The sequence below is a fragment of the Balaenoptera musculus genome, chromosome 9 (assembly GCF_009873245.2).
Source record: "Balaenoptera musculus isolate JJ_BM4_2016_0621 chromosome 9, mBalMus1.pri.v3, whole genome shotgun sequence".
Taxonomy (NCBI): Eukaryota; Metazoa; Chordata; class Mammalia; order Artiodactyla; family Balaenopteridae; genus Balaenoptera; species Balaenoptera musculus.
In genome coordinates, this window is record NC_045793.1 from 97500591 (window position 1) to 97528211 (window position 27621).

General features: G+C 40.6%; 1 protein-coding gene across 1 annotated transcript in view; it reads left to right on the plus strand.

The window, feature by feature from the left end:
• The window catches only part of HECW1 (HECT, C2 and WW domain containing E3 ubiquitin protein ligase 1), a 312853-nt gene that overhangs the window by 234628 nt on the left and 50604 nt on the right, over nucleotides 1-27621 (plus strand). The window contains 9 exon segments of the mRNA XM_036862740.1: nucleotides 5019-5153; nucleotides 13466-13571; nucleotides 14501-14597; nucleotides 17306-17308; nucleotides 20619-20658; nucleotides 20660-20700; nucleotides 21105-21214; nucleotides 26145-26265; nucleotides 27015-27128. Of these exon segments, the coding sequence (XP_036718635.1) occupies nucleotides 5019-5153; nucleotides 13466-13571; nucleotides 14501-14597; nucleotides 17306-17308; nucleotides 20619-20658; nucleotides 20660-20700; nucleotides 21105-21214; nucleotides 26145-26265; nucleotides 27015-27128 (767 nt within the window).

The following is a 27621-nucleotide window of genomic DNA, read 5'->3' on the forward strand; positions in this document are numbered from 1 at the left end:
AGTCTACCAAAAAACTATTAGAAATAATAAATGAGTTCAGTAAATTTGCAGAATACAAGATTAATATATAGAAGTATGTTGCTTTTCTATACACTAATACTGAACTATCAGAAAGAGAAAGAAGAAAATAATCCCATTTAAAATCATACCAAAAAGAATAAAATACCAAGGAAGAAATACAATTTAAAAAAAAAACAGCTTACAACATCTTTTCAAGATCCTATGGACCATTTTTCTAAGTGATAACATTCTATAACACAAAGAAAACAAAAAAGCAGAAAATACTCAAGTTGCATTCCATGGCCACAAGCAATAAAGCCAAATTTTAAATAACAAATTTAAAAACAACCATCAGGGGCTTCCCTGGTGGCGCAGTGGTTGAGAGTCTGCCTGCCAATGCAGGGGACACGGGTTTGAGCCCTGGTCTGGGAAGATCCCACATGCCGCGGATCAACTGGGCCCGTGAGCCACAATTACTGAGCCTGCGCATCTGGAGCCTGTGCTCCGCAACAAGAGAGGCCGCGATAGTGAGAGGCCCGCGCACCGCGATGAGGAGTGGCCCCTGCTTGCCACAACTAGAGAAAGCCCTAGCACAGAAACGAAGACCCAACACAGCCATAAATAAATAAATAAATAAATTTTTTAAAAAATAAAAATTAAAAAAAAATTTTTTTTTAATTAAAAAAAGTAAAAAAAAAAAAAAAAAAAAAAAAAACCATCAGAAACAAAAACTGGGCCAGCTGGAAATTCAAAACAATATTCTATGTGACTATTGGGATTTAAATAAAATTAAGACTTAGAAATCTTTAAGAAATTATTGAAAATGCAAGAGAGTAGTCATTAATAAAGCATGAGATAAGAAAGCTTGTACTCAAAGGATTAGCAGCACTGGTTTTTATTATCAAAGAAGAAAAATAAATATAAAATATAAGCTTCCAAATCAATGATTTAGAGAAGATAAAAAAGCAACAGTAATTAAAGCAGAAATGTTTAATGTTTAATGTTTAATGTTTATTTAGAAAAAAAAAGGCAGAAGTGTATGAATTAGAAAACAATGTAAGAAATAAATGTAAGAGTTGTTGTAGAAGAGAAATAAATAGTAAATAAAATCAACAAAATGAGATGTAGCAGGTGCAGGGAAATTTTTAAAAAGAAAAAAATACATTTCTTTCTTTATTTAACAAATAGTTAAATAAATGTTTGATATCACAGAAAATCTAGAAAAAATGAGTAATTTACATATTATATATATACATGTACATTTAACTTGGTAAATATAAAAAATTGAATAGACTTATAGAATAATTTGGAAAATGTATCAGTGAATGCATTTCCCACTCCCGATATCTTCATGCTCTACTCCAGAACATGGGAAAAAATGGAAACTGCATAGTTTATTTTATGAAGCCATTATAACTTTGCTTATGAAACTAGGCGGAAAGCAAAAAGTGTTGCCACCAATTTAGTACATCCATACCATAGAAAAGTAATCAGCAATAAAAAAAAAAGAATGAACTGCTGATACATGTAACAAGTTGGATGAATCTCACAGAAGTTATATTGAGTGAAAAAAGTCAATCTCAAAAGGTTACATACTGTATGATTCTATTTTTATAGCATTCTTGAGGTGACAAAAATACAGAATGGAGAACAGTTATTGGCTAGGGGTCAAGGATGGAATGGGGTAGAGGAATAAGGAAGGGAGGTAAGTGTAATTGGAAAGGGCCCCATGAAGGGCCCTTATGGTGATTGAACTGTTCAGTATCTTGACTGTGGTGGTGGATACATGAACATGATTAAATTGTATAAAACTAAACGTACACAGATGAATACAAGTAAAACTAGGGAAATCTGAATTTTTTAAAAAACTATACACAAAATTCACTTGAGTTCCAAAAAGCTCATATTTAAAAATGAAGTTGTTGAAATCAAAGCTCTCATGTCATGCATTCATGAATTGTGCTCACAGATTGTTGAGTTATGTATTATACATAATACAGTGCTACAGCATGAGCGGTTTAGAGATAAGTAAAACACTGTCCTAGCAGATAGAAGTTTATACTCTATTTGGTGAAGAATATAATTAGCATAACAAAAAATAAAAATAAATAAATGCTTTTGAAACAAAAATTAAAAACAAATTAAAAAAATTAAACTGAAGTTGAATTTGACAGTATATTAAAAGAATGACCCACCACAATTAAACAGGTTTTCTCCCAAAGATATAAGGGTCATTTACTACTAGTAAATCTATTATCTCTAGTATTTTAACCAATAGTTTATAGGAGGAATTTCAGTTGATCATTTTAAGAAATACTAGAAAAGTACTTGATAAAAATGAAATACACATTTATGTTTTAAAAATAAAACATAGTCTTAGGAAAGTAAATGTGTTTTCATGACAAAATAAAGGCTCCCTTAACATAATGAACCACGTCCTGTTTTACAATTGGACCCTAGTCAATTGGACCCTAGTAAGTTTTCCTATCAAAATAAAGAACAAGAAGATTGCAGCAGCCGTATCTTATTTAACATTGTTTTGGAAGTTCTCGCATGTATTACAAAAAAAGGAGGTAAAAGATAAAAGAGCCCTTGTAAAAAAAAGGAGACAAAATTATCATTATTTGCCAGTTAAAACTATTTTGGAAATTAATAAAATTAATATCAGTTCATCTGGAAAAGTGAAATAAACAGGCAAGAATACCTAAGAAAATTTTGGAAAAGATAAATGAGAGGAAACTTGCCCTACAGACATTAATAATTGGAACAGTGAAACTCCCACAGACCATTGGAACAGATGAAATATTCCTGAAACACACCATGGTATTTATAAGAATTTATATTTAATGAAACAATAGGGAATGGGTGATTTAGAAAAATAAGCCCTTGGAGAAAGAAATCCAATTACAACTTCACATCATACCAAAATAAGTTTCCAGAAACAATTAACCCACCAAAAATAAAGCTAGAAAAATATAATTAAGCATTTAAATGACCTCTAGCTAGAGAGAAATAATTGAGAGATTTGTGTACATAGGAACCTAAAAAATTCTGTGTATTAGAAAACAAAGCCAATGAAAATCAAAAGCAGTTTGAAGGCACATGAGTAAGCACGTTTAAATTAAAGAAAACCTTAACATCCCAACAACATAAAAGGGAATAGGCAAAGTAGACAACACTCCAATGAAGAAATTGACCAATAAACTTAGGAGAAAATGTTTGGCTTCCCTTATAATTCATCATTATTTACCATTCAACATTTCTAAGAGTTCTTTCCAATACTCAGCACTGGCAAAGTCCATGAAAAGGGTTCATGGACTTTTGGTAAGATGACAAATCTGTACGGCTCTTGTGACGGTAGTTTGTTAATATGGATCAATAAACATAAATGTTATCCTAACTTTTAACCCAGTAATTAACTCAACTTTTAGGAATTTATACTAAATTCTACTAAATTTATACTAAAATTTTTATACTAAAAAATTACCACATGTACATATATATATAAGGAACCCATTTAACTTTAATTTATAAACTTTGACATATAGTTGAATAATGTCTCCTTTTACTATACATTAATTTAGCTTATACTTGCGTGTTTAAAATCTCATGTAAACATGTTGATAAATGTTGGGTTTTTTCCCATTCACATTTCATTCTTATTCAGATTCTTGTATTTTTTTATATCACTGACATCATTTTTTGAGCATCTAACACAGTGTTTCAGGGGACATCATTTCAGTCCCCTCTACGTTACGTTGTTGGACATACAGCTCTTTTTTGGCTCTATGTGGGAAGCTGTTCTGGGAAATTTTATTACCAGGCATAGATACTAATTCACATGATTAGTATCTGTGAGTATTTTTGATCTCCCTAATGAAACCCACTTCCTGTATGACATTTTATAGAGCTTTTTAAAAGACTCGTTTACAATGAGTCTTGTTTACAATACTTTAAATCATAAGCTTATATTCCCCAAGAATAATTTCTAAATCTGTGTAATATTTCTTGGCCTACTTCTGTAGGTGACACCTGAACATGTCTAAAACAAGCACTGGTTGAGGTCATTTAAGGCAAAGATATCGTTCCCAAATATTACACTTTGTTCAGAAGAGAGTATTTGAAAGATTATTTTCTAGTACAGAAGGTTTTGTAAAAGAAAAAAAAAGTATTAATTTTCTCTTTTGTGAAAAGTAACTAATTTTAGTTTTAAAGAATGACTTTTGTCATATATTGGAACTTATACACTAATCAGACATGCCACAAAGATTTATACACAAGAGTGTTTATTGAAGCATTATTATAAAACAGTAAAAAGTCAAGTGTCCAATGATAGAGGGTACTGAAATTAATTATTATGCATTCATCAAACTGAACACCATATAATCAATAAAATTCTGTGTTAAAAGAATACTTAATAACATAGGAAAATGCTCATAAAATAATAAGTGAAAATATCTTACAACAAAATTGTAGGTGCTGATGTGGGAAGGTATGTATATATTTGTATATTTGCATAGGAAGAGAAAAAAAATGGAAAACATTCACCAAAATATTTCGGTGATTACCTTTAGATTGTAATATTTGGGATGGTTTTAGTTACCTTCTTCCCACGTTTTTATCCTTTTCAAGTTTTTTCCTCCGTGAGACTATGCTAATCCTATAATCAAAAAAAAGAGCATTTATTTACAAAATAAATAAACAAAATGCTCTACAAATGATTAATTACTAGAATGATTTTTATCCGTGAAAGGCTCTATTTCTCTTATTTTCCATGATAAGTAAGGTGTTATGCTCACTGTTCGGTGACTCCACCGTGTAAAGTGATTATCAGCGACTGGCGTTGCTTCTTTGAACTGCTGAGCAAGCAGAAGCAGAGGCATCTGCCATCTAGTTTTGAGTAGATGAAAAGGAGGGACACACGTAAACATGATGACTGAGCCCTGGAGCGCTCCCAGGTGTCACTGGCTTCATTTGGCTGGTTCTCACGCGTGTGCTCTTTCCTGGTCTGTCCATAGTCTTTCTTCGTGGACCACAACAGTCGAGCTACCACTTTCATTGACCCCCGAATCCCTCTTCAGAACAGTCGTCTTCCCAACCATCTGACACATCGACAGCACCTCCAGAGACTCCGAAGTTACAGCGCTGGAGAGGTAACCCCCTCTCCCCCTGCCCCACCGTTCACAGGACCATAGACTCTGCCTCTCCTGGTGGAGCCAGGATCTAGGGTTGTCTGTTCCTCCAGGAGCTGAGCCATATCCGTATGCTCTTTAGAAGAGTGGGTGATGACTCGGGGCACCCACTTTGTGCCCTAGACCCATCTTCAGATTGCCTTCCTTCTGCCTTCCCTTTTTTCCCACACAATCACACTGCTGAAAAATCGATCTAGTTTAAAGGAAACTGAAAATGCAGTGTCAAGACATCCCTACACTTATGACTGGAGAGGTGCTTCCTCAGGCCCACTGGTCACATGTAAATTCTTAAAAGACCGTGGAAGTGCTAGGCAGCATATGACTGCTTTTAAACTTCTACCTCTCCCTGGATCCTGGAAAAGACTTCAGTAATGCATTCGTGGACTGAAAACTGGGGGAGTCAACGGGGCCACATGAATACTCTGTTCCCACCCTGTCATCTGCTCTTCCCTGATTTATATTTTCTTTCACTTGACATGATTACCTTCTGCTGGGCCATGAAAGGCTGCCCCCTTTCTTTCTTTTTCTTTTTTTTAACTTTTTATTTTATATGGAGTATAGTTGATTAACAATGTTGTGTTAGTTTCAGGTGTATAGCAAAGTGATTCAGTTATACATATACATGTATCTATTCTTTTTTCAAATTCTTTTCCTGTAGCACAGGGAACGCTGCTCAATATTATGTAACAACCTAAAAGGCTGCCCCCTTTCTTAAATATCAGGTTCCTTGCCTTCCTGAATTCCTGTTTCTATATCCCATACCCTTTCCTGTTCTCCTTTCTCAAACCAAAACTCAAAACATAGCTCTCTTCTATTGCTAATCAGCTCCTGATATTAATATGAGCAAATCCCTTTATGTCCTCACTGACATTTCCCGAGTAGCTACACCTTCTTTTCATACAAACCACCAGGATCTCAGGAGATGTGGGCTCTGAAAACCATTTCCCATGAAGCAGCTTGTAGAGTTAGATTACCATGAGGTTAAAAAATGAAGAAAGTGGCATAGGAAGCAAAGAAATATATCTATACGGTCCCACAGAGAGTCATTCCAGGGAGAGCCACAGTGGACGTCTCTGGAGAAACAGAAAATAACCATCTGCCTGACAGCCTCCAGAGAACAAACATGAGTCTCAAGGGAAGAGCTTGTTGTTTTAATGAAAGCTTAGTGTACAAAAAGAAAATCTTTACTGGTTTTTCGGGGGACTCATCTGTATACACTGAGAAACGTAACTGTTTCCAACCAAGGGTACTCATGGTTTAAGGCCAGTGTGATAAATTGAATTTTTCTTTCATGGAGTCATCTTAAATATCATTGTTTTAGGATGCTACTGAAAGCATGTTAACTCTTTCTGCATATACGTAAAATGTGTATGTGACCATGCAGAGAGGGAGTATTATACCTCCCCAAGGGTTTTGTGGGTTTCAGGACCCTTCAGATACCAGGCACTCAGCAGCAGACATGTTCACAGGCTACAGAAAGCCAGGCCTCCACTTCTCAGCTCAACACATATAGTCCCACTCCCTTTTATAACACTTCAGAAATTTCGAGATGTATTGTCTTGATATGATAATGGATAAATTCAAAATTCTGCATCAACTTGAAGTATGCCATTTTAATGTATTTAAAATGTCCAAGCTCTTTAATACTATTAAGGTAATTTCAGTGTTAACATAGAGTAACTGCATAAGATAAAAGAAGCTCAGTACCGCAGACAGATTCACCACGGTTAATTTTTTTAAAAAGTCAATCCCTCAATGAAAACCCTAAACGTATAGATCTGTTACACATGTACGAAATTAACCTGGAAATGTAAATATTAGAGCCTTCCTGTTGAAAGAACAAGATTAAGATCGTGAGCATCACGTGCATTACCTGTTCCAAAACATTTATTTGTTGTGATTGACTAGCCCAAACACAGTCACATTGAATATCAATATTAATGACAAAGTGCCGTCTGCATCAAGCCAAGAAAGACCAACACATAACGACAAAAGGGTGTCAGTGTGCATCAGCCGTCTGGATGCTTCCTAATTCATTCGATCTCCAACTGACTGTCCATCAGGTTTTTAAACCCCTCTCATCCCTCTGCCCAACCTCTCTCTGCTGGTAGCTTTTCACTGACCCAAGGGAAAACCAAGAAAAGCAACCAAGAGAGAAGCTGGGAGGCAGAGAATATCTGACCCAGAGGCAGCGCACCAGAGAAAACAAGAGACCCAGCCTCTGTGAAAACAAATACCTGGTTCCTCCTACTGTGAGAACGCACAGCCTAGGGACTGAGGTGTCAGGAGGACCTGGGTATAAAAATAGAGAGAGGGGCGTGGCAGAAATGTTCATTGTGTTTGCTCTGCCACAAACATTGATTAAGTTCATGGCCTGCTATGAGCACTGTGAAATGCAAAGATGCATGAGATACGATCCCTGTCCTGGAGAAATTTGTATTCTATTTTTGAAGCCAGGCCAAAAACACACACAGAGTTAAGTAACAAAGAGAAATTAGAATATGATTGAGTGCCAAGAGAGATGTTAGAACAAATGCCACAGAATTTCAAAAGAGGCCAAGGAAAGGTATCTTTTAAAAGAAGGTACTTGACCTAGACCTAGAAAAATCGGTAAAACCTAGCTAAGTACAAAGGCAGAGGAAGGACAGCCCCACAGAGAGCACAGCACAAGCCTCAGTGCCGAGGTGGGATTGAGAAAGGCCTGCAGAAAGACAAGGAATAAATAGTTCACTGTGACCAGAATAGTAAGTTTCCACTTGGTTTTTGTCTTGGATTTTGGAAAGCTTTGAATGCCACATGGAAGAGCTGGGCCTTTTTTTATGAGTCCATTGAATGAATTTGAGAAGAATAATATGATGATTTATATGTAAAAATGGGCTTTTAGAGATCAGTTCACCCATTGCTTCTCCAAAGGAGAAGACTATTGGCAATTTGGGATGACAGTTCTCGGATGCGTGGAAGCGTCCCTTGCCATTGCAGGATCTTTTCTCCTGGTCCCATCCATTAAATTTCAGGAGTGTCCCCGCCTCACCAGTTACTATGACAACAAAAACAAAAACAAAACAAAATAGCCCTGAGCATCTCCAAACACTCCTAGATGGTAATTCCACTCCAGTTAAGAATCGTATTTCACAGTCAAGTACACTGAAATATCAAGAACTCAAGTCACCCAGGGAGTTCAGGACCGCAGTCCAGATTTCCCAACTCCCAGTCCGGTGTAAACTCATATTTTTAAAGAAGACAGTGACGGCCAAGAAGAGGCAGAATTGTGGCACAGAGAGATTTGAGAGAGAAAGGCCATGAGAAGCCACTGCCACAGACCAGGTAGAAGGTGATGAGGCCCTAAGTCGGGGTGACGAAGAGACAGCAAAACCTCAGGGAAGTCGAGGGGTGTGGAGGAGGGGTACCTGGGACTTGGGTTAGCAGATGGAAGTCCCAGCTGTGGCTTCTCCGCAGAGGTGCTGTGTGTCATTGCGCCTTCCTTCCCTTTCCGGGGCCTCAGTTTCCCCGTCTGCATTTGGAGACAAGGGGTCTGGATGGCCACTAAAGTCTCTTCCAGCTCTGGGGTTCTTAGAGTCTGTGAGGCTTGACTCCCAGTCCCAAAAAGAGCTCACAGGTAAGATGAGCAGGAAAGCCAGGTGGGGAGGCTGGTAGGTGTGCCTTTAGGTAAGTTGATGATGAGTATAGAAACAGCAGGAGAGCCGATTAGAAATGACAGCTAAGCAGGGGGAGATATGAGACTCAGGAATATGAGTGAACTGTTTCCATAACCTGCGATTTTTCTGTGTCACCTCTCATGGGCAATGGGGAATTCACTATAGATGTTTCTTAGACCTCAGCTTTAGGAACCAGTTTTTTCTTCTGTTCTCCTTTGTGAGCCATTTTTTGAGTGTTGCCCAGGGGTTGATCTTTTTTATCCATTGCATTTAAGGATGGAATTAAAATCAGTGTCTAGGGACTTCCCTGGCGGTCCAGTGGTTGGGACTCCACGCTTCTACTGCAGGGGGCGTGGGCTCGATCCCTGGTCGGGGAACTAGGACCCCGACATGCCGTGCGGCGAGGCCAAAAAAAAAATCAGTTTCTATATTCAAGATCCTAAATGGTAAAAATTCCCCTCAAAACCCCAACAATAGGTTATTAATAGAGACACTGCTCAACATCTTTTGAATTAGTCTTAACCTCACCTGAAAATTGTTCAGGCCGTTTCCTGAAAGCAGTTGTCAGGAATATACGATTTTATGCATAAAAAGATCATTATTTGACACTTTAACATGCATTTTAATACAGTGGCACATCTGTCTGCAATATATTTAAGTACCAACAAAACAGGCTTGGTTTCTTCCATAGTGTCCAAATGGAATTGGACATAGGTAAATGGAGGGAGCCCATAGGGCCATAAATATTGGATCCCATCTCTCTATCAGTAAGGAAATCACGGAAGGTCAAATTTTGGCTTGTTTATACTGCAGTTTGCAGTATAAATTAACATGAATAAGGAAGGATAACAGAACATATAATGTTAATTTCTTTCACCACCTTATCTTGGTCAGGTGAGAAAATCATTAGCGATAGAAAATTTCTGGGAGGGTATATATAAAAATGCTTAACAGTAATTGCCTCAAGGAAAAGGCAGGAGTCTGGCAGGAAAGAGAAATTGACTTTTCACTCTCAAAGCAGAAGTCACTGTGAGTCATTCTTTGCAGTGAGCTGCTCTTATGACGAAAGTCATTGCATCAGCTCTGATGACAGAGGCCATCATGCAGGAAGCTGGCCTTTGGGGAGGGTAACTTTTGCACTGTGTTTTAAAATCGGTAATTTTCCTCTTGATTCCATGTAACCTATACTTGATTACAGGTTTGTTTGGAAGTTTGTAAAATTCAGACACCTGTGAAAATACACTTTTGAATTATAAACGGTGTATAATAAGTGTAGAAAATACAAGCACAGACGGAAAAGAAGTTAAAAGGAAGGTACAGTCCCCCATCTGGAGACAATTCCTGGTGAACATAGAAGTAAAAAATTGAATCATAGTGTCTACGGTTCTGTATCTTCCTTTGCCATTATAGTACATTGTAGATAGTTTCTATGCCATTAAAATTCTGCTATACTTTATCAGATGGATCTGCCATAACTTAACTCAAGCCTTTCTCTGGACATTATGTTTATCGCCCACTTTTCACTATTATAAACATGTTGAAAAACTCAAACATAGATCTCTCTTTTCTTTCCAAACTTTGTTAATGATCCATTTTTAGAGTACAAAAGGAATCTAGAGATGAATGTAAATTCATCACTTGGGCTTTTCCTCTGAACTTGCTATTTTTTATTATCAGGTCTCCAGTGTTTTCAAGAGAGCATTAGCTGATTATTAACCCAAATTCAGTCTAAAACCTACAGTTTTCCATCACAGATTTTTTAAAAACGGCCAATTTACATTTCCAAATTGCAACACAGAAGAGAAGCTTGTTTACCAGTCACTGAAAACTATTTTCTGAGCATATCTATTTTGTGTTGTCTGGAGAGCTAAATGTTTGAAGTTTGTACATTTGCAATTATGATTAAAGCTATCTCAACATCAAAAGGGAAAGAAATCTTAAAAGTAGTCACATGGGGCTCTCTTCTCTCTGTCTCTCTCTTACCCTCTCACCCACACACACACAACCCTGCCTGAAAACCTCAGTAAGACAAAAAGTGTCAAATTCTAGGGAATTCAATGAGTCATATCTTGGTTTTAAATAGAAACTCCATTCTTCTAGGTATTTTCAGTAGTTTGGAGAGCAAATGTTAGCATCATGTTTGCAGTGAGATCTAAATCAGTCAGTCAGTTGATGTCAGACATCCCTCAAGATGGAGCATTTAGTACCACTTCCGGGCCACAAAGATCCTAGTACATACCAAGTTCTACCCAATCTTAGAATATTAGAGTCTTCTTTAGCCCTACCTGAATTGTCTCCATCCCTGTAAACTCCTGGCCCCTGGTTGGAGAAGCACGTTTCTACTCAGCCCTCCCATTCTCAGGTTCTCTCACCTGTAAGCCATCCAGTACCACTTTATAATCACCTCCTCTATTCTTGGCCGATGTTTCCATGGCTCGGGGACCCCACAAACCCCACCTCTACCCTGTGTTGTTTCCTCCATCTCACTCGTGGCATATCCCTCCGCCAGTCATCTGCCTTCAAAGTAGCTGACCTTCCTCTGTTTCTGAAGTCTTTCAATCTGGCTTAGTTTTGCCAGTAAGTAGGTGACCTCAGAAGTAGGAACCAGTTTTCCCTAAGGCATATCTGCAACACCTGAATTCCCTGTGATGCCCCAGGAAGAGAAGTGAGCCTCTTCCTGTTTCAAAGCCTTATTAATTTCCAGGCAACTACTGACAATTAACCACTTTTGCTCGGGGTGTGACTGCAGGCATCACCCAGGTTCAGTGCACAGCCAAACCTTCTTGAGTTCCGCTCTCAAATCTATCTGCTTCCCCAATTTCTCTCCGTAATTCATCACTTGGATAATCTGCAACTGAGTGGTTTTTGAGATTCCTGTCTTTACAGCATCAAAAGATATTTTAAACACACATTAAGGCGGACTGACACAATTCCCTTGAAGGAAAAGAGATATTTCAGTCCCGGAAAGCCTTTCTGTATTTATTAATTCATGGAGAAAAAAGAAATATGAGACTCACTATTGCATGTAAGCCATGAGCAAACCTTTCTTTCATCACTTTGCATTATAACCATATAACCAGAAAGTGCTGTTACAGAAGCACTGGCATCTAAACCTCAGTGGCTGGCTACACCCACTGAACAGAGCTGGGTGCTAATGGCATCAAAGTGAGAAGTCACCCAGAGTGGCACAAAATCTATTCCCTTGTCCCTCAAGTGAGCCATGGGCAAAGAGAAGGATCTGGAGAGGAAAAGGATGTATCTGTATCCCTACTAATTCCAGAAGAGCAGTTCAAAAGACTGCCACATACAGATAGCAAACTGGCAGCACATCTCATACGAAGGATGTTATTCTTGTCTGTGTGAAACGTGAAAGTAGGACCTAAAGGAAAACCAGCAATTACCATTTCTGTAATTGGGAAACCCTAAGTGATCTGCCCTCCTTTGTCATCTGCAATATCACATGTGGCCTAGTCCTAAGTGACTACTTTGAGACTGACCTGGACCTTTCTGGGGTTTGGAGCATAGGAGCTCATCACCTCTCCTGAATTCTGTGTGAGTGAATTCTGGTCTCAGAGGGAGAATTTTCTTTGCTTTTTCTGTCTGGATGTTTGAGTCCTTTATGAGTATCTTACAATGTCATCTTCAAAATTCTTAAATACTTTAAAGCCTATTTTGGCTACTTTGCCAAATATCATAGAATGAGTCATAATCTACACCAAACCCCATATATCTGGTGAATGTACTCCAATGTGGAAAATCTCCAGTGTGGTGCCTTAGTTTAAATAGCTTGCCCTGCAAGGGTCCTTTAAGGAGCAAAATATATATGGAATCATGGTAGAAACTCATTGTCATGCTCTAGTACCTAGGGAATGTATATAAATTTTAAATCAAGCTAAATTAAAGTTAATCATCACAAATTTCAGTTTTAAGCTAAGCAAATTCCATATTCCATGAAGTTATGTCAAAATGTCCAACCCAAACCAAGATATTGGATGCAGGCTAGTAGTATGGGGAAGTAAAAAAATTCTTTGCAGTCAGTCATCAGTAAGTATCCTGGTTCTATCTCTTACAGTTGAAAGTTTGGGAAAGACTTAATTTTCTCTGATCCTCAGATTCCCCATTTGTAAACGGGAGTGAATAATGCTTATCTTGCTGAATTTTGTGAGGATATGAGATACTATGTGAAGAGTAGCCAGCACAGTGAACGGAAGAATAGGCACTAAACAAAGAAATGCCATTTGAGTGTAATAAACACTATTTCAGAAAACCAGCCCATTCCACATTCGGTTATGAAGTTCAGTGCTGCCTTTAGAGATGAAGGTCATAAACCTACCTTACCGATAATATTCATGTAGAATTTATTTACATCTCTTTAACGTATTTCTGATGAGAAATATTTCTTAGTCTATTCAGTGTATTAATGTATTAATGACCATTCTACTGAGTCATTTTTTTTAAACTTGCTTATTTTCCATCACTTTGAGGTTTATAACTTCATTGCTTCTTTAATTTAGGTGATGTCAGGGCCCTTTTACTCCTCATTTTGAAAAATTAGTTTCCAAAGATCATCCGAAATGAGTGAGATTTCTAACGCTAACAATTTTATTTTGCAATTAGGCCTCAGAAGTCTCTAGAAACAGAGGAGCCTCTTTACTGGCCAGGCCAGGACACAGCCTAGTAGCTGCTATTCGAAGCCAACATCAACATGAGTCACTGCCACTGGGTACGTATCACGCTTTGTGAACCCCTGGATAGCCTTGTGTTTCTTATCGTGACTCCTTTAATATTCGGGATTCTGTGTTTTCTTTTTCCTCTCTTATGGTATAGTCCACTCCCCTACCCTTTGTTCCCATACCCCGCTTGCCCCTTTTCCCTCTCCCTTCCTCCTCACTTTGTCCTTCTCTCTTCCCTTCCCTCTCTTCCCTCTCCTCTCTTCCAGACCATCATTCTCCCCCCCCCCCTTTGTTTATTCCATTCAGTGATTTGTTAGCTGGGTCCCAGGAGAGCATAGTTTAAATGAGGTGACGGATTTTGTTGCTTTTAGATGCACTTTTTAATTTAGGCCTCTCTTCCCATGCATGTATGGGGATAAACTGGCACAGTCTCCATTCCTAACCTCAGCTACCTCTTTCCAAAACACATGCCACTTGTATCAAGGGAAATGAGGTGAGAGAGTCTAAATGGATTTGGATGTTTTCATTATCACTATTTGGAAATCAACAGATGGCCAAAGTCATAAGTGCAAGTGCTCAGAAAAGGATTTCTTTGGACTCATAAAGAATCTTTTGCCATAATAACTATGGCAAAATGACAAGAGAAGTCAGAAAGAACAGAGTGTAGTACTCCCCTCACGGAAGATCTATTTTATTCTCCATCTGTTCACAAGGGGATGAGATAACACCCAGTTAAGTTCCTAGAATATTAAAGATAATTAACTTAGATCTGGTTCACTTTGGGTTTGATCTTTTAAAAATAATCATACCATTATGTCACAGAAAAAACCCTCAAGAGCTTACATTTTTTGATGAGTTTGCTCCCTACCTTTTCAACTCCTCCATTAAATCCTGGTATCTAGCTGCCATTTTCCAATCATGAGCAAAATTATCTCTGGGCTGAAGACTCAACCACAACTTGTGCTTTTGTCTGTTTCAGCATATAATGACAAGATTGTGGCATTTCTTCGCCAGCCAAACATTTTTGAAATGCTGCAAGAGCGTCAGCCAAGTTTGGCGAGAAACCACACACTCAGGTAGGGGCCTGTCTACCACCCTCTACCTACAGGTCTCTCCTGCTGGTTTTCCAGGTGGGGCAGCCTCTGTGGAGAGAGGGCAGACACTTAAGACGTGTTTTACTCATGCATTTAAATTATAACCTGAATATTTAAGACGAAGGATCCAGGGGTTTCTAATGTTCTCTAAAGTGTTGCAATCAGAGATAGTTATCATGCCAGGTTACCTATTATTCTTATGATGCTAAAATGATTTCCATTGATTTGGAGAGAAGCACGGAAAGGGAGCAAAATAGTTTTCATCAAAAAATTATTTATGTAAAGCACCATATAAATTATTTTTGTTTTAAGAATATAATTGTCTGATGGTACACCAGATATTAGGTGACTATATTCAAAAATAAACCAGCAAACAAAAAGTATCATATGTGTTCTAACACCTTAAATCCTAATGTCCATTACGGTCACTTTTGAATGAGTGTCTCTGAAACTCTGAATCACTTTATTTGGAAGGGAAAGCCACCCAAAGTGATGAAAAGAGAAAATATCCTCTGAACTTAAATCCCACTTTCTCACCAAGATATGCAAGCATATCTCTCCTTCAGTTTACTACCCAGCATTTCAAAAGCTGGAGATGCACAATGGTTAAGTGTGTCCACTCAGAGTTTGAATACTTGCTCCAGCACTTAGGGACCAGTGATGGAGGCATGTCATTTAATCCTCTACCCTCAGCCTCCTCATCATTGAAACAGGGTCACAATGTGGGCGCCATTAAGATGCTTCACTGGGTTTGTGTATAAAGGACCAGGCAAGGTGGGCAGGGATGCAGCCAGTGACCGCCCCTAACTCCTCACCTCCCATCTGGTGGTCTTTTGAATCTGGCTGACAACTATAATCCTCTACTTTGACCTCCTCAATGAGTCACCAACACCTAAAAATAACCTCTTTGCTAGTCATATCTTTATTAATCCTGCCAGGATGGATCACTCACTGTTCTTTTCCCCTCCATCACCACCCCCATTGACACTTCTTTTCCCTGTGGTTTTACTCTGCGCAAATTAGTACCTCCATCCTCCCAAATGCCCATCATCTCAGTTCCGCCCTCTTTCTTCAGCTTCGCATCTAAACATTTATCTCCTCACTTTCGTCCAGCCCTTCTTTTCTCTTCTCCCTGCCATGGCCAAGTTTGGGTCCTCATCATCTCTCTCCCGGACTTCGCAGGGATCTCTTAAGAAGATACTCCCTATCACTGTACTATAAACAGCATTACCTCCTTATAACCCATGTCACCCACACCCTTGAAAAAAGCTTCCCGTGGAGTATCCTCAGGGCTGGCCACCACAGTGGCTCTCAGACTCTCTTTTGGGGGACCTCAGAGCAGCTAAGGACCCTGTCTGGAATTTAGTCCTTGAGGAGGTACACCACACAATAGTAGGAGGAGGGCAGAGATGGGCATGTGATACTAACCTCATTGTGAGTAAGGGGGCGGGCTGGCATCCTGTTCCAGACCAGGCCGCTGGCCTTCACCCTCGCAGGGCCTCTGGTCAGGCCTGCCTTTCTTCTAATCCCTGCTCTGGCCACCCTAGCCAGACCACTGAGCAGTTTAGGCCAGATCTGTGACTCAGGGACTCTTGCCCACCTCATGAGGTTTTGAGGCCATATGAAAGAGGCTATTTATGTAGATCTTCTGCAGGTTTTCCTGCCTACCCATTAGGAGAAGACCTTAGTTTCATGGAGGGGGAGGGAGGTGGAATCTGAGCATAGTTTGAGAACTTGTGAAAAATGCACCAACTAATAAAATTGGGCTTATTAACATGGGGTTTTTGGGGCGGGGGGGAATTCTTTGTTCAGTTCCTTATGAAACTACGAGCTCCCTCTCCAAAAAGGAACTGGTTTTGATGGAAACTTTCTTACATCAGAGCTCATGCTAAGGAAAGATGGAAACCCTCTCATAAGAGTGGAATTCATTGCAGTTGAAGAACTAGATGAACTATATTGAGACACTTCTACAGCTTTTCTCTCCAGGATTTCAAAATTCATTAACAAATACTTTCAATTTCATTACTCAATACCAACAAAATAATGCCCCCAAACAAAAACTTCCCATGGCTCCTGTTACGTATGTAATAAAGTCAAGATTTCTAAGCACAATTTCCATAGTCTCCTAAGACTGGCTCTAATCTAACTCTCCGCCGTCCTGTGCTCGTATTTACTTCCTTCTGGTGTCTTCCACCTCCGTCAAACAGCCTGTGCCCTCTCCTACCCACATCCTTCCTGGACTGGCTTCTCTCTTAAAGGCATTTCAACCCATTTGAAAAGCTCAAGTCAAACGCAAAGTCTCGGTGATCTAGGCAGACTTTAGTAGTTCTTTTGCTTTGATTTAATAGCATTTGTTTTTGTACCTCTAAGATATTTTTCCATTATCCCTTGTATTCTACCATGTACTAATGTCTTCCTACAACACTGGAAGTGTCTTAGGGCAGGGTCTGTATCTTCTTGGTCTTTGAACCACTCTTGCCTCAGAGCCTGGTTCCTCTACTTTGAAGATAGGAAACACTGATTACTTTTTGAGTGAACAAAAGGACTTTAGCTTGACTGATTATCACTTCCACTTGTGTTCAACTCTGCCCAAGTTTTATTACTGTGCCACGGAAGGCAGGGCCATACTCGGTCCATTCGTGGGCTGCTCTCCGGCTCATGGTACATAATAATTTAAGGGAATTTCCAAGGGAGTTTCAGAGATGTTGTACTACCTGAAAACTTTCTGACACATCACTGCTCTTGAACATTTTTACGTTACAGATTCTACCACTAAATAAGGAGTTCACTGCTTACTTTTGGGAGAAATGTGAGCTCCCAAAAGGCACTAGAGTCCTGTTTAAATCATTTTTAAAGTAATAAAAATAATCCCCTGTGTAAAAGAGTGGAATATGTTTCTGAAGGGAAGCAAACAATTTTCAGCACTGTTGTGTAGTATCACGTTATAACAAAATCTAAGAAACCTCGGGGGTGTTTTTTGCAGTGTGGAATTGTACAATTATGATTTTCCAGATGTGGGTGACTTGGAATTAGGGAATATTGGAACTGGAAAAAAATTGGAAATTAATGTAGAAACTAATAACCTTTTTAAGGTTAAGGACTCCTTTGAGAGTCTGACGAAAGCTCTTATAGACTCTCCTCGATATATAAACATAAATCTTTGCATATAATTTCAAACAGTTAATGGATCCTAAAGGACCTGTAGACCCCAGGTTGAAAACCCAAAGAGCTCCTCAAAAACAGAAAGCCCACAGTGACATCAGAAACTGACTAAGAGGTCATGGAATCAAAAAGGCAGAACGAGAGCAAGAGCTTGCTCTTCAGGGTGTCAGGCTTTAAGAATCTAAAAAACAGGGCACTGGGCCTATGACTATGCCTCTGCCTGCGCCTAGATGTGGTGTGAGGGTGAGTCAGCTTGACTTTAAAGATCCAGTAGTTGAAAGGAAAACTTCCTCTCCCCATGACCCTGCCCAGAGGAAGAACTTACTGCTTCCTCTGTGGTTCCCACATGGGGACCATGACCCCATGGTCATTGCTATTCTCCAGGAGCCATGGATCCACTGTCTTGGGTTTGCAAAGCCAGTCGTTGGGTTAGAGGGTGAAGGATGAGTTCTCAGAAAACTGTGTTCAGCAGAAGTAGTGAAGCATAAGGAAACCACATGGGGAGAGGGAAGATGGAGGCATAAAACCCAGGGGTTAATGACATCTGTTAAGTTTAAGGGTCACGGTAGCAGTCCTCATTCATTCTTTCTTTCCTTCAACTAGAGCTTTTATTGAGCAGCTATTCTGAATCAGGATTGTGCCTGGGCTGTGTACCCAGTATCGAAGCCAAACAGACATCGGTCCTACTCTCATGGGACTTACGATCTATTGAGGAAGACAGATGATAGACAAGTGTGACTTTTTTTAAAGCCAAATATATAGCTATAGATTGTATTATGGGCCATGAAGGACATGATCAGAACTGAGTGATAGTGATGGAAGGATGGCAAGGATTTCCTTGTGGATATTGAGTTTTAAGGTCTTTGAGGCCACAAATGAAGATGTCAGGATGTCAAGGAGGCAGGTGGCTCTACTGACCTGAGCTCTGAGGGGAGCTTTACACTGGAGTCTTCCTGATGGGATGCGTGTAGGAGAGGCAGTTGGCATTCTCACCCTCAGAGATCTCCCCCAGGTCTCAGTGCCTTTGGTCTGGACCCAGGGACATTTGGAGGCCCCTCAGACCACTAGGTCTGCATGAGATTTTCACATACATAACAGAGGGTGCAATGTCCCGTGAAGAGCAACCAAAACTCTCAGAAAACTCTGCTTGGCTTTCTGATATGTGTATGTGGCCTGAGTAGGTAGGGTGATGGTAGAACCACTACAGAGGGTGCCCCTTCCCGTGGCTGGGAAGGGTGCTCTCCTGCCCTCATGGACTTGACTCTCTTTGGACTTTGTTTCCCCAGGAACCCAGGGAATAAAGAGTGAACCCCTAGAACGTTCTCTCCCTTTTTCCCCAGGCAGGAGACCAGGGGCTTGCCCAGATTCGGGTCCCTTGGGGCAGCAGGGTGACCTGCCCCAGGGACATTGCCACTGGGGGAACACATCAATTTGAGAGTCCTTCGTGGGGCTGCAGTTGGTCAACCAGAGGAACAGGGTCCACGAGAATCCTCCAAACAAGAGGGCTGTGAGATGCTGCCAGGATTGGAGGACAGTGCTCAGGCACATGGAGTCAAGGGCACAGGGACGTGGAGGGAGAGGCAGCTGATGCCTCGAGGAGGCTTGGTGCTTGTACCCTTGGCCGGGCTTCCACCTCCTCCCTGAAAAATGATGTGTGGACAGGTCTGCTCCAGTTTCCAAGTCCCTGGTCAGAGGAGCCACCATGAGCACCCCCAGGTTTTGGAAATAGCATTTACTGCAGCAGTACTCTACCCATACCTTCAGGTTGGACCACAGTGCATTTCTCTGTTTAATCCCATTTTGTGTATCTCTGTAGAAGCCAAAAAGTTTCTCTCGTCTTCTTAAAAATACCCACACCAAAAGGTCAAGTTCATTATATTTTTACCTGGAAATCTGCAAGTTATGATGAAGATTTGGATTCACATTACTATAATCAGAGAGAGAAAAAAGTTGTATCTACAGTATTTTTATTAATAGATTTATTTTTAATCTTTCATTAGAGGAAACTGATTAAAGGGTATACTAGACCACTCTTTATTAATTTCTTACAAGTACATGTGACTCTAAAATCATCTCAAAAACTTAAACAAAAAAAGAACAAAGTGAAATATTTTTAAAAAATCAATCCTTAAGTCTTCTCAGATTTCTGCTGCATCTCTTCAAGAAAGGGGAAAAACTTTTAACTTCTTTGAAGCATACCTACAAGGGAATGATTCTTGGCCATAGTGTTTGTAATCTTTGAATATCTGAATGTCAGAGAAGCACATTACAAAGTTCATTTGATCAAAAGAAACGCTATTTATCCATAGACTTATTGGAATCATTTTGCCAGGTTGGAGTTGGAGGTTGTGAAAAATTCGGAATGCATGAGTTGTAATTAAACAGAGAGAAATTGATGCCTATACTCAAATTGACCTGGGAGACTCTCATGTATTCTGGGGCCAGACCCTCTCTGGACCCAGTGTGGAGTTAATTCATTTTCCATCAGGCATAAAATTTCTCAGGAGACACCTCGTCACTCTTTCTTCCCATGGCTTCCAAGATGCCGTGAACCCACAATAGTCCTCCCCAGCTCCACTCCCAACTGTGTGGCTCTCTGAGGACCTACCTGTGTTGTGCTCCTTGGCTTCTGTCCCCGTGTGAGTCTGAGGAAAGGTGATCCCTTGGAGAGCATCATGGGAACCTGCAATATGAACTTAAATACCTCGAAATACTCTGGACATTAGAACATCACTGTTCAGCCCTATTGGAAGAGAAAGGGGGATCAGAATGGGGTTCATTCCTTAACTTATGCATTCCGTGTGTAATTCTTATTTTTCCTTCCCACATTATTCTAGGGAGAAAAATCCATTACATTCGGACCGAGGGTAATCATGGGCTTTGAAAAGTTGTCCTGTGATGCAGATCTAGTCATTTTGCTGAGGTAAGGGGCCTGAGCCTGAAAACAGTTCTGGAAAAGCAACTGGAAAAGCTGCTCTGGGCAGTTCTCCAGGACAGCCCGGACTGAAACACTCGTTGCTTGTTCTAGAATATTCTAGCGGCTGCAACTGAAGTAGGGCTCCCACCCTTATACCTGCTATTCACCTCTTTCTCTACATGTAAGACTGGGGTATCAAGAGCTACATATGGTACTTGATGGAGACCTTGTTGTAGGATTAATTAGGGTTTAAAATAACAGGGAGAGTTTGTGTGCCGGGATGTGCCCATCTAAGTGAATCTAAGTGCTTTCGTTGTCTCGTGAGAATTGTAACCACTCTTACCCCAATTTGTGAACATTCTCTCATGGACAGAGAACTAACTTTTTAATTTTTTTTTTTCACTTTGCAGTCTCTTTGAAGAAGAGATTATGTCCTATGTCCCCCTGCAGGCTGCCTTCCACCCTGGGTACAGCTTCTCTCCCCGCTCTTCACCCTGCTCCTCACCTCAGAACTCCCCAGGTAACTTGAGGGTCTGTCATTCTGTCTCCTGCAAGTGGCCACCTGTGTTTCCACCTGATGAAGGTGCCCTCTCTCCCTTAGTCCCCTCTCAATTTTCTGATCATCTGCACACTAAGTTGGGTGTTGACACAGTGCCACCTGTTTTGGTAATGACCCCAAGCTGTTATGTGTTGTGCATTTTTAAATGATTTGGAAACATTTTTTCACTAAACCAATATTTCATGACATGAAAATTATATGAAATTCATGTTTCGGTGTCTATCAATAAAATTTTATTGGAACCCAGCCACACCCGTTTATCTATATATTTTGTGTCAACTTTCATGCTACAACAGCAGAGCTGAGTAGTAGCGACAGAGACCGTATGGCCCCAAAAACCTAAAATATTTACTATCTGGCCCTTTACAGAAAAAGTCTGCGGACCCCTGCTCTAAATTGCTTGTTTTGTTCTAAAACACACTCTCTGAGCATTTTAAAGAGAAGAGCCCTTTCTGGAACATTCTGCCTCATGAATCAGAATGTTATTAAATACCAATTTGAGTAACTTTTTGTTAAGTTGTAAAGGAGTTACTAGGTTACATGCTTACTAGGGACCACCATTATGCCCCCATGAAGATGCCAAAGAAGTTTTTAACGTGATGTGAAATTGTTTCCCTAAAGTTTTCTTTGTGTATTAGAATGAATTTAGAATTAGAACTCATGATATTCTTTGTGGGTATTTTCCATTCCAAATGAGGAAATATATATTGAACTGTTCAGCGAAAAAAGAAGCTAGTATTTCCTGGGTTCATCAAGATAATTAGCTTCAGTCAAATCTGTACTCCCAAATGGGATCCAGATATTGAAGCGTTTTTCCCCATTGTCTTGGTTTACAAGATCACATTGTCATGGGTGTTTGTGGCAAACCCAAATCTATTTTTATAACTTTAAAATTTAGTAAAGGAAGTTAGTTGAAAAATCTAGTAACTTCTTATCTTATGACCTCCAGAGTTAGAGTTCAAACTTGGCTTTTGAAGCCGGGGGGAAATGGAGAAGAAAAACAGAATTTAGCAATATGCTCTGTCCCCCAGAAGGGACGTCTCATTCAGCTAGTGTCACTCAATACTGCCATAGGTCTGTAAAACTAGAAACCTTTTCATTTGTTCAGAATGACCCCCGTCATGTTGTTCAGAACTCTCTCTTAGAGGTGGTTTTGCTAATTCCTAAAATCTGTTTTTAAGTCAGTATCTCCTTGTTATGCCTTTCTCCAAACAAGTGTATCAGTAACATTGCTGAGGAAATGTCCCACGTGTGCTGCGTCTGACATACAGCATAGCTGAGATGACACGGCTTGGGAAAAGGAGGACCAGGAGCTTTGTCAGAGCCAACATCAGGACAATCATTTGTTTCCAGTGTGCACAGGATGACTTCCTTCTGGGGAGCAGAGCCTTCCATCTGGGGGACCTGTTGGTCTGCATGATGACCTGCCATCTTGTTGTAGAGATGGTCCCAGCCTGATAATGTGTCTACATCTTGGTCCAAACCTTTGGCAGTAGAGTGTCTACGTACCTTTGGTATGCAGAGTATCATTACACGGGGGAGATATCATACTGCAAATAGAAAAAATAAGGGAGTATAAAGAGTTACTTGCTAACTGCGAGTTATTTGGATAGGTTTTATAAAAGGAATCAACCTTCCTGATACAGACATTACTGACACCATGAACGCAAAGAATCGTCCAATTCATGTTGTCAAAGTGCTTAACTCTTTACTCTCCTAGCTTTGACCTTGGGGTCCTAGACTATGTAAGCCAGGTATTTTGAAGTTAAACTTTACAATTCCCATTTTTCTAGACCTTTATGACATTTACCTGGGGCAACATAGTGAATCATACATGCCAAAGCACTTTGTAAAGCTTAAATTATTAGAAAAATGCATCATAGTGACCATGGGCCCTAGTGGTAGTACCAGCAGTAATGAAAGTTGTATTATAAAATATACTGTAATCTGATGGCAGAAAATTACACTTGCACCTACAGACTTGTGTTCTAGTTCTACCTATATCCTGAAACGTGGTATTTCAGCAGAGACTCTTTCCTTTTCAAGTGGTGGCTGTTGGTTCCCCCCACACCTCAGATGCTGCAGGACTCGCTGGTGAGACTGGTGCCGCTGGTGCCCTGTGTGCCTTCCTTGCTAACACAGATCAGCTGTATCTCTCCTCCTAGTTGCTGTCATCCACCGACCTTTTTCTCATTCTTAAAGACTGTGGCACCCGTCTCACAGTCTCCCTCTCCTCCCCAAGTCCTTCCATTCCACCGTCCTGGATGGACATCAGCATCCACACAGGGCACCCGTGCAGTTCCTTGGCCTCCCAGTTTCTGGGCTTCCTTGTCTGGCCCTGACCTCCTCCCCCTCCCCCTCCCCTCCCCTCCCCCCTCCCCCTCCCCATCCCCTCCCCTCCCCCTCCTCCCCTCCTCCCCCTCCTCCCCTCCCCCTCCTCCCCCTCCCCTCCTCTCCCCTCCTCCCCTCCTCCCCCTCCCCCCTCCTCCTCCTCCCCCTCCACCAGTCCCACAGTCCCCTTCCTGCCTTGTTGTCATCTCTGAAGTCACTGACTCAAGCATCCTACTCCCATCCAACGTGCTTATTCAGCTGCTCTTCCTGATACCACCCTGTGCCCTCATCAGGACCTCCAGTTCACGGACGCCTCTCCTTTCTAACTGCCTCTCCCTCATCCAGCATAGACTCCCTGGTTCATCATTTCTTGACAATGCCCTGAGCTCCCCGATCCTCTCCATTTCATTTACAGAGTTCCACTCCTAGATCACCTTACTATCTGCTTCCCCCACATCTGTAGTCAGGCATTCTTGGGCAAATTCACCTGACAAGGCAGATTATCAATTATAAATTAATCATCTCTCCACCTCACATGGACCTTAAACACCCAAGAAAATTCAACCACATTTCAGTGGTAAACATATGCTCTTCTCTACTCCTATTTCAAACGTTGCCATTCCTCTCAAACTTCCAACCCCTGGGTCTCTCCTGGCAAATGATGTGCCTTCTTCCTTCTCTGAGAAAATTGAAGCCCTTAGACAGAAACTGTCTCAAATGCCTGCTGCCTATCTTACAAGCCTACCAAGGCTGCCACTTCCCTCTCCCCCTTCACACCTGTGCATTAGAGGGGGCGTCTTCACTAAGGTCGCAGCAAGCTCTGGGCACCCAGTCCTATGGGTAATTCTCAGCCCTCCTCCTGATCTTTCAGCCACACTTAACACTACTGATGGCTCCTCCCCTTAAGTCACCTCTTCAGTTGGCTTCTGGGACACAAGCTGTAGGCATTTCATCTACGTCTTTGGCCACCTTTGTAGACTCATCCTTCCCTTCCTACCATCCTCAAGACTTTGTGCCAGGTTTTTTTCTCCTCTCTCTCAAGCTATGTCTTTTTCCAATCAAGCATTCAAACATACTGCCAACAAAGACCAAGCTTGTGATCTCACCCATCTGTGCTTCTTCCATTTGTCCCCATCTCAGTGAATGTCACCACAGGCCATTCCATTATGATGTCTGAAACCCACCTTGGCCTCACTACCAATATCCAGTTCATTGCCTCCTAAACACATCTCCAATCTATCTTCTTCTTCTTTTTTTCGATGTAGTCCCGTTTCTCATCTCCACTGACACCACCCTAGTGCAATGCAGGCTGTCTAAATCCACTCTGGGCCTCTCTGGTGTTTTCTCTCTACTGCAGAAAGACTAAGGTTTTCATAACTCAAGACACATCACGTTGGTCCCCACACAATGGCTTTCCTGTTGTGTTTAACATTAAACAAAATTGCTTAACACAGTGTACCTTATCCTGTTTGATCTGTCTCCCGCCCACCTCTCAAGCCTTGTTTTGCATCACTCTGGTCCTCAAACGCTATGCTCCAGATAAACTGGAGCACCATTTTCCATCCTGTCACGGTACCTTTGCATGTACTGGTCCGCTACCTAGATTGCTCTTCTCCCAGCTCATCTCTTCTCTTAAGTTAAGTGGAAGCCCTTCCTAACTCACTCAATCTAATTCATGCCTACTTATTCTTCAGCTATTCCCCAGGGAAGCCTTCCTGAACTTGGCCAGAGTATTCTGTGATCTCAAAGAACTAAGTTCCTATCCTTCATGGGTAGGAATCATCTCAACTTATAATTATATACTCATTTCTGTGAGTTTGGTTATATCAGTTTTATCTAGATTATAAATTCAGTACCTGGAATATAAACTAATAAATAGGTATTGAAGGGGCAAACCATGATCATAGCCATCTGTGAAACTTGGAGAAGAATGTTATTTTTTCCATTCCTTTTTTCATTAAAAGGTATATAAAGATAATAAAGCATCTACAAAGCACTCTAGGTGATACAAAAACTCTCTTTTGTAAAGAGTAAGTAATTATTATTAATAATATTATTAATTTTGCTTTTATAGTGCAAGGTAATCTGATATAAACTCCTGCATGCTCTGGGGCCTAATGGACATGTATATTTATTTTAGCGTCAATATAGTTAGAGAAGTACAAAGTACACATATATTACAATCCTAGTTGCTTCATTATAGTTATAACCACTTCTTATAATCTAGTAACTTACAAGAGTCTAGTTTGATTTATGTTGTTTTAGAATATTCAAGCATAACTAAGCCAAGAAATATGCTCCTCGAGGTATTCTGAAGAGAAATACAACTTGAAATGGAGTGGAAGACATAAATATTTATTGTCATCAGCATTCAGTCTTCTCTTTATTATATTATACCTGTTTATTATAAAAGTAACTGAGGGAGTGATAGAAATCAAGGGAAACGTCTTGGAGAAGACGCAGGAATGTGCCTCTGGTTGGCCCTTCCTCCTCCGTTGCCCTGCATATTTGTTCTTCAATAAAAAATGATGACCTTCAGCCTGTGTGCTTCTCTCTGCAGGTTTACAGAGAGCCAGTGCAAGAGCCCCTTCACCCTACAGGAGAGACTTTGAGGCCAAGCTCCGCAATTTCTACCGAAAACTGGAAGCCAAAGGATTTGGTCAGGGTCCAGGGAAAATTAAGTGAGTGCTCCAGTGCTCGGCACTGAATTCAGATGGTAGATGTTTCTATCCTTTTCTCCCCTATAACTTGGTAATATATGTTTGGAGATTGGATACCATGGTGTGCTGTCAGTCATGTTCATAGAAGGGAGGAAAGAAAAAGTTAGGAAGTTGGAAAGAAAGAAGAAAGGAAGTTAAGAAATTGGAAGGAAGGCAGGAAGAGAAGAGAAGGGAAGGAGAGGGAGAAAGAAAAGTAGATTTCAAACAAAACCATGTATAAAATCAATGGTAGACCTTTTCAGAAAACAAGGAATCTTGAACTAAATTAAAAAATCGTATGTTTCCCTTTACATATTCTTGGGACAAATTTACCTACTCATTAGTCAAATAGCTTTGATCTTCGGATCTAAGTAAAGAGTTGTGGTCTTTTTCCACTTTGGGTTTATTAATTTCATCTTGAAAAGCCAAACCCAAACTCAGGAATCCAACTTAAGAGATTCTTTTTGGAATTGATCAAAAAGAATCCTAAAAGTAGTCCAACATGATGGAATGTGTCCCATTATGAAAGTGCACATGTTGTCCTTGTGCTTTCATGGTTTTGAAAAGAGTGTCAACATAAGGCCATAGCTGAACTGATGGAATCTATACCTTGTTGGAGAGGCTGGGCAATGAGACCATCAGCCTGGGTCCCCACAGCTCGCCTAGAACACTCCCTAACATCGGAGCCCGAGGACCCACTCACCACCCATATGACTTCTTCTCCTTTCCAGGCTCATCATTCGGCGAGACCACCTGTTGGAGGGAACCTTCAATCAGGTTATGGCCTACTCCCGGAAGGAGCTCCAGCGAAACAAGCTCTACATCACCTTTGTTGGAGAGGAGGGGTGAGGCACCAGCACTTTTATGGAGACACCTTAGTGTGGGTAGACCAGAAACCCCAGATCCTGGGTGATTCTTCTCAAGAAGAAGCAGGATGTCTCTAAGCCTTTGCCCCACGGTGATTCTGATCATGTCCTCCCAGGAGGCCTTTCTCTCCAGGTGTTGCCAATCTTTAGGTTTCATGTTCTCTAAAAGCCTAAGGTGATTGGCATGTTCTAGAGTCTGAGGTCACATGGTCAAAGTATAAGCCAAAAATACAGACCTAAACTACTGCATCTTTACTTTCTCAAGTGAATACCCTTCTGAGTTTCTGATCAAAGAACTCTCCCCCCAAGAGTGCATGTATATAACTACATACCAAATTTTTCATATAATTTCAGTGATTTCTTGGCAAGCCATCTCAACCGTGGAGGGCAAGCCCACCCAGGAGGGCATAGCAGAATGAACTTGAAAGCGTTTTCAATTCATACACATGCACACATGCACCATCACAGGAAA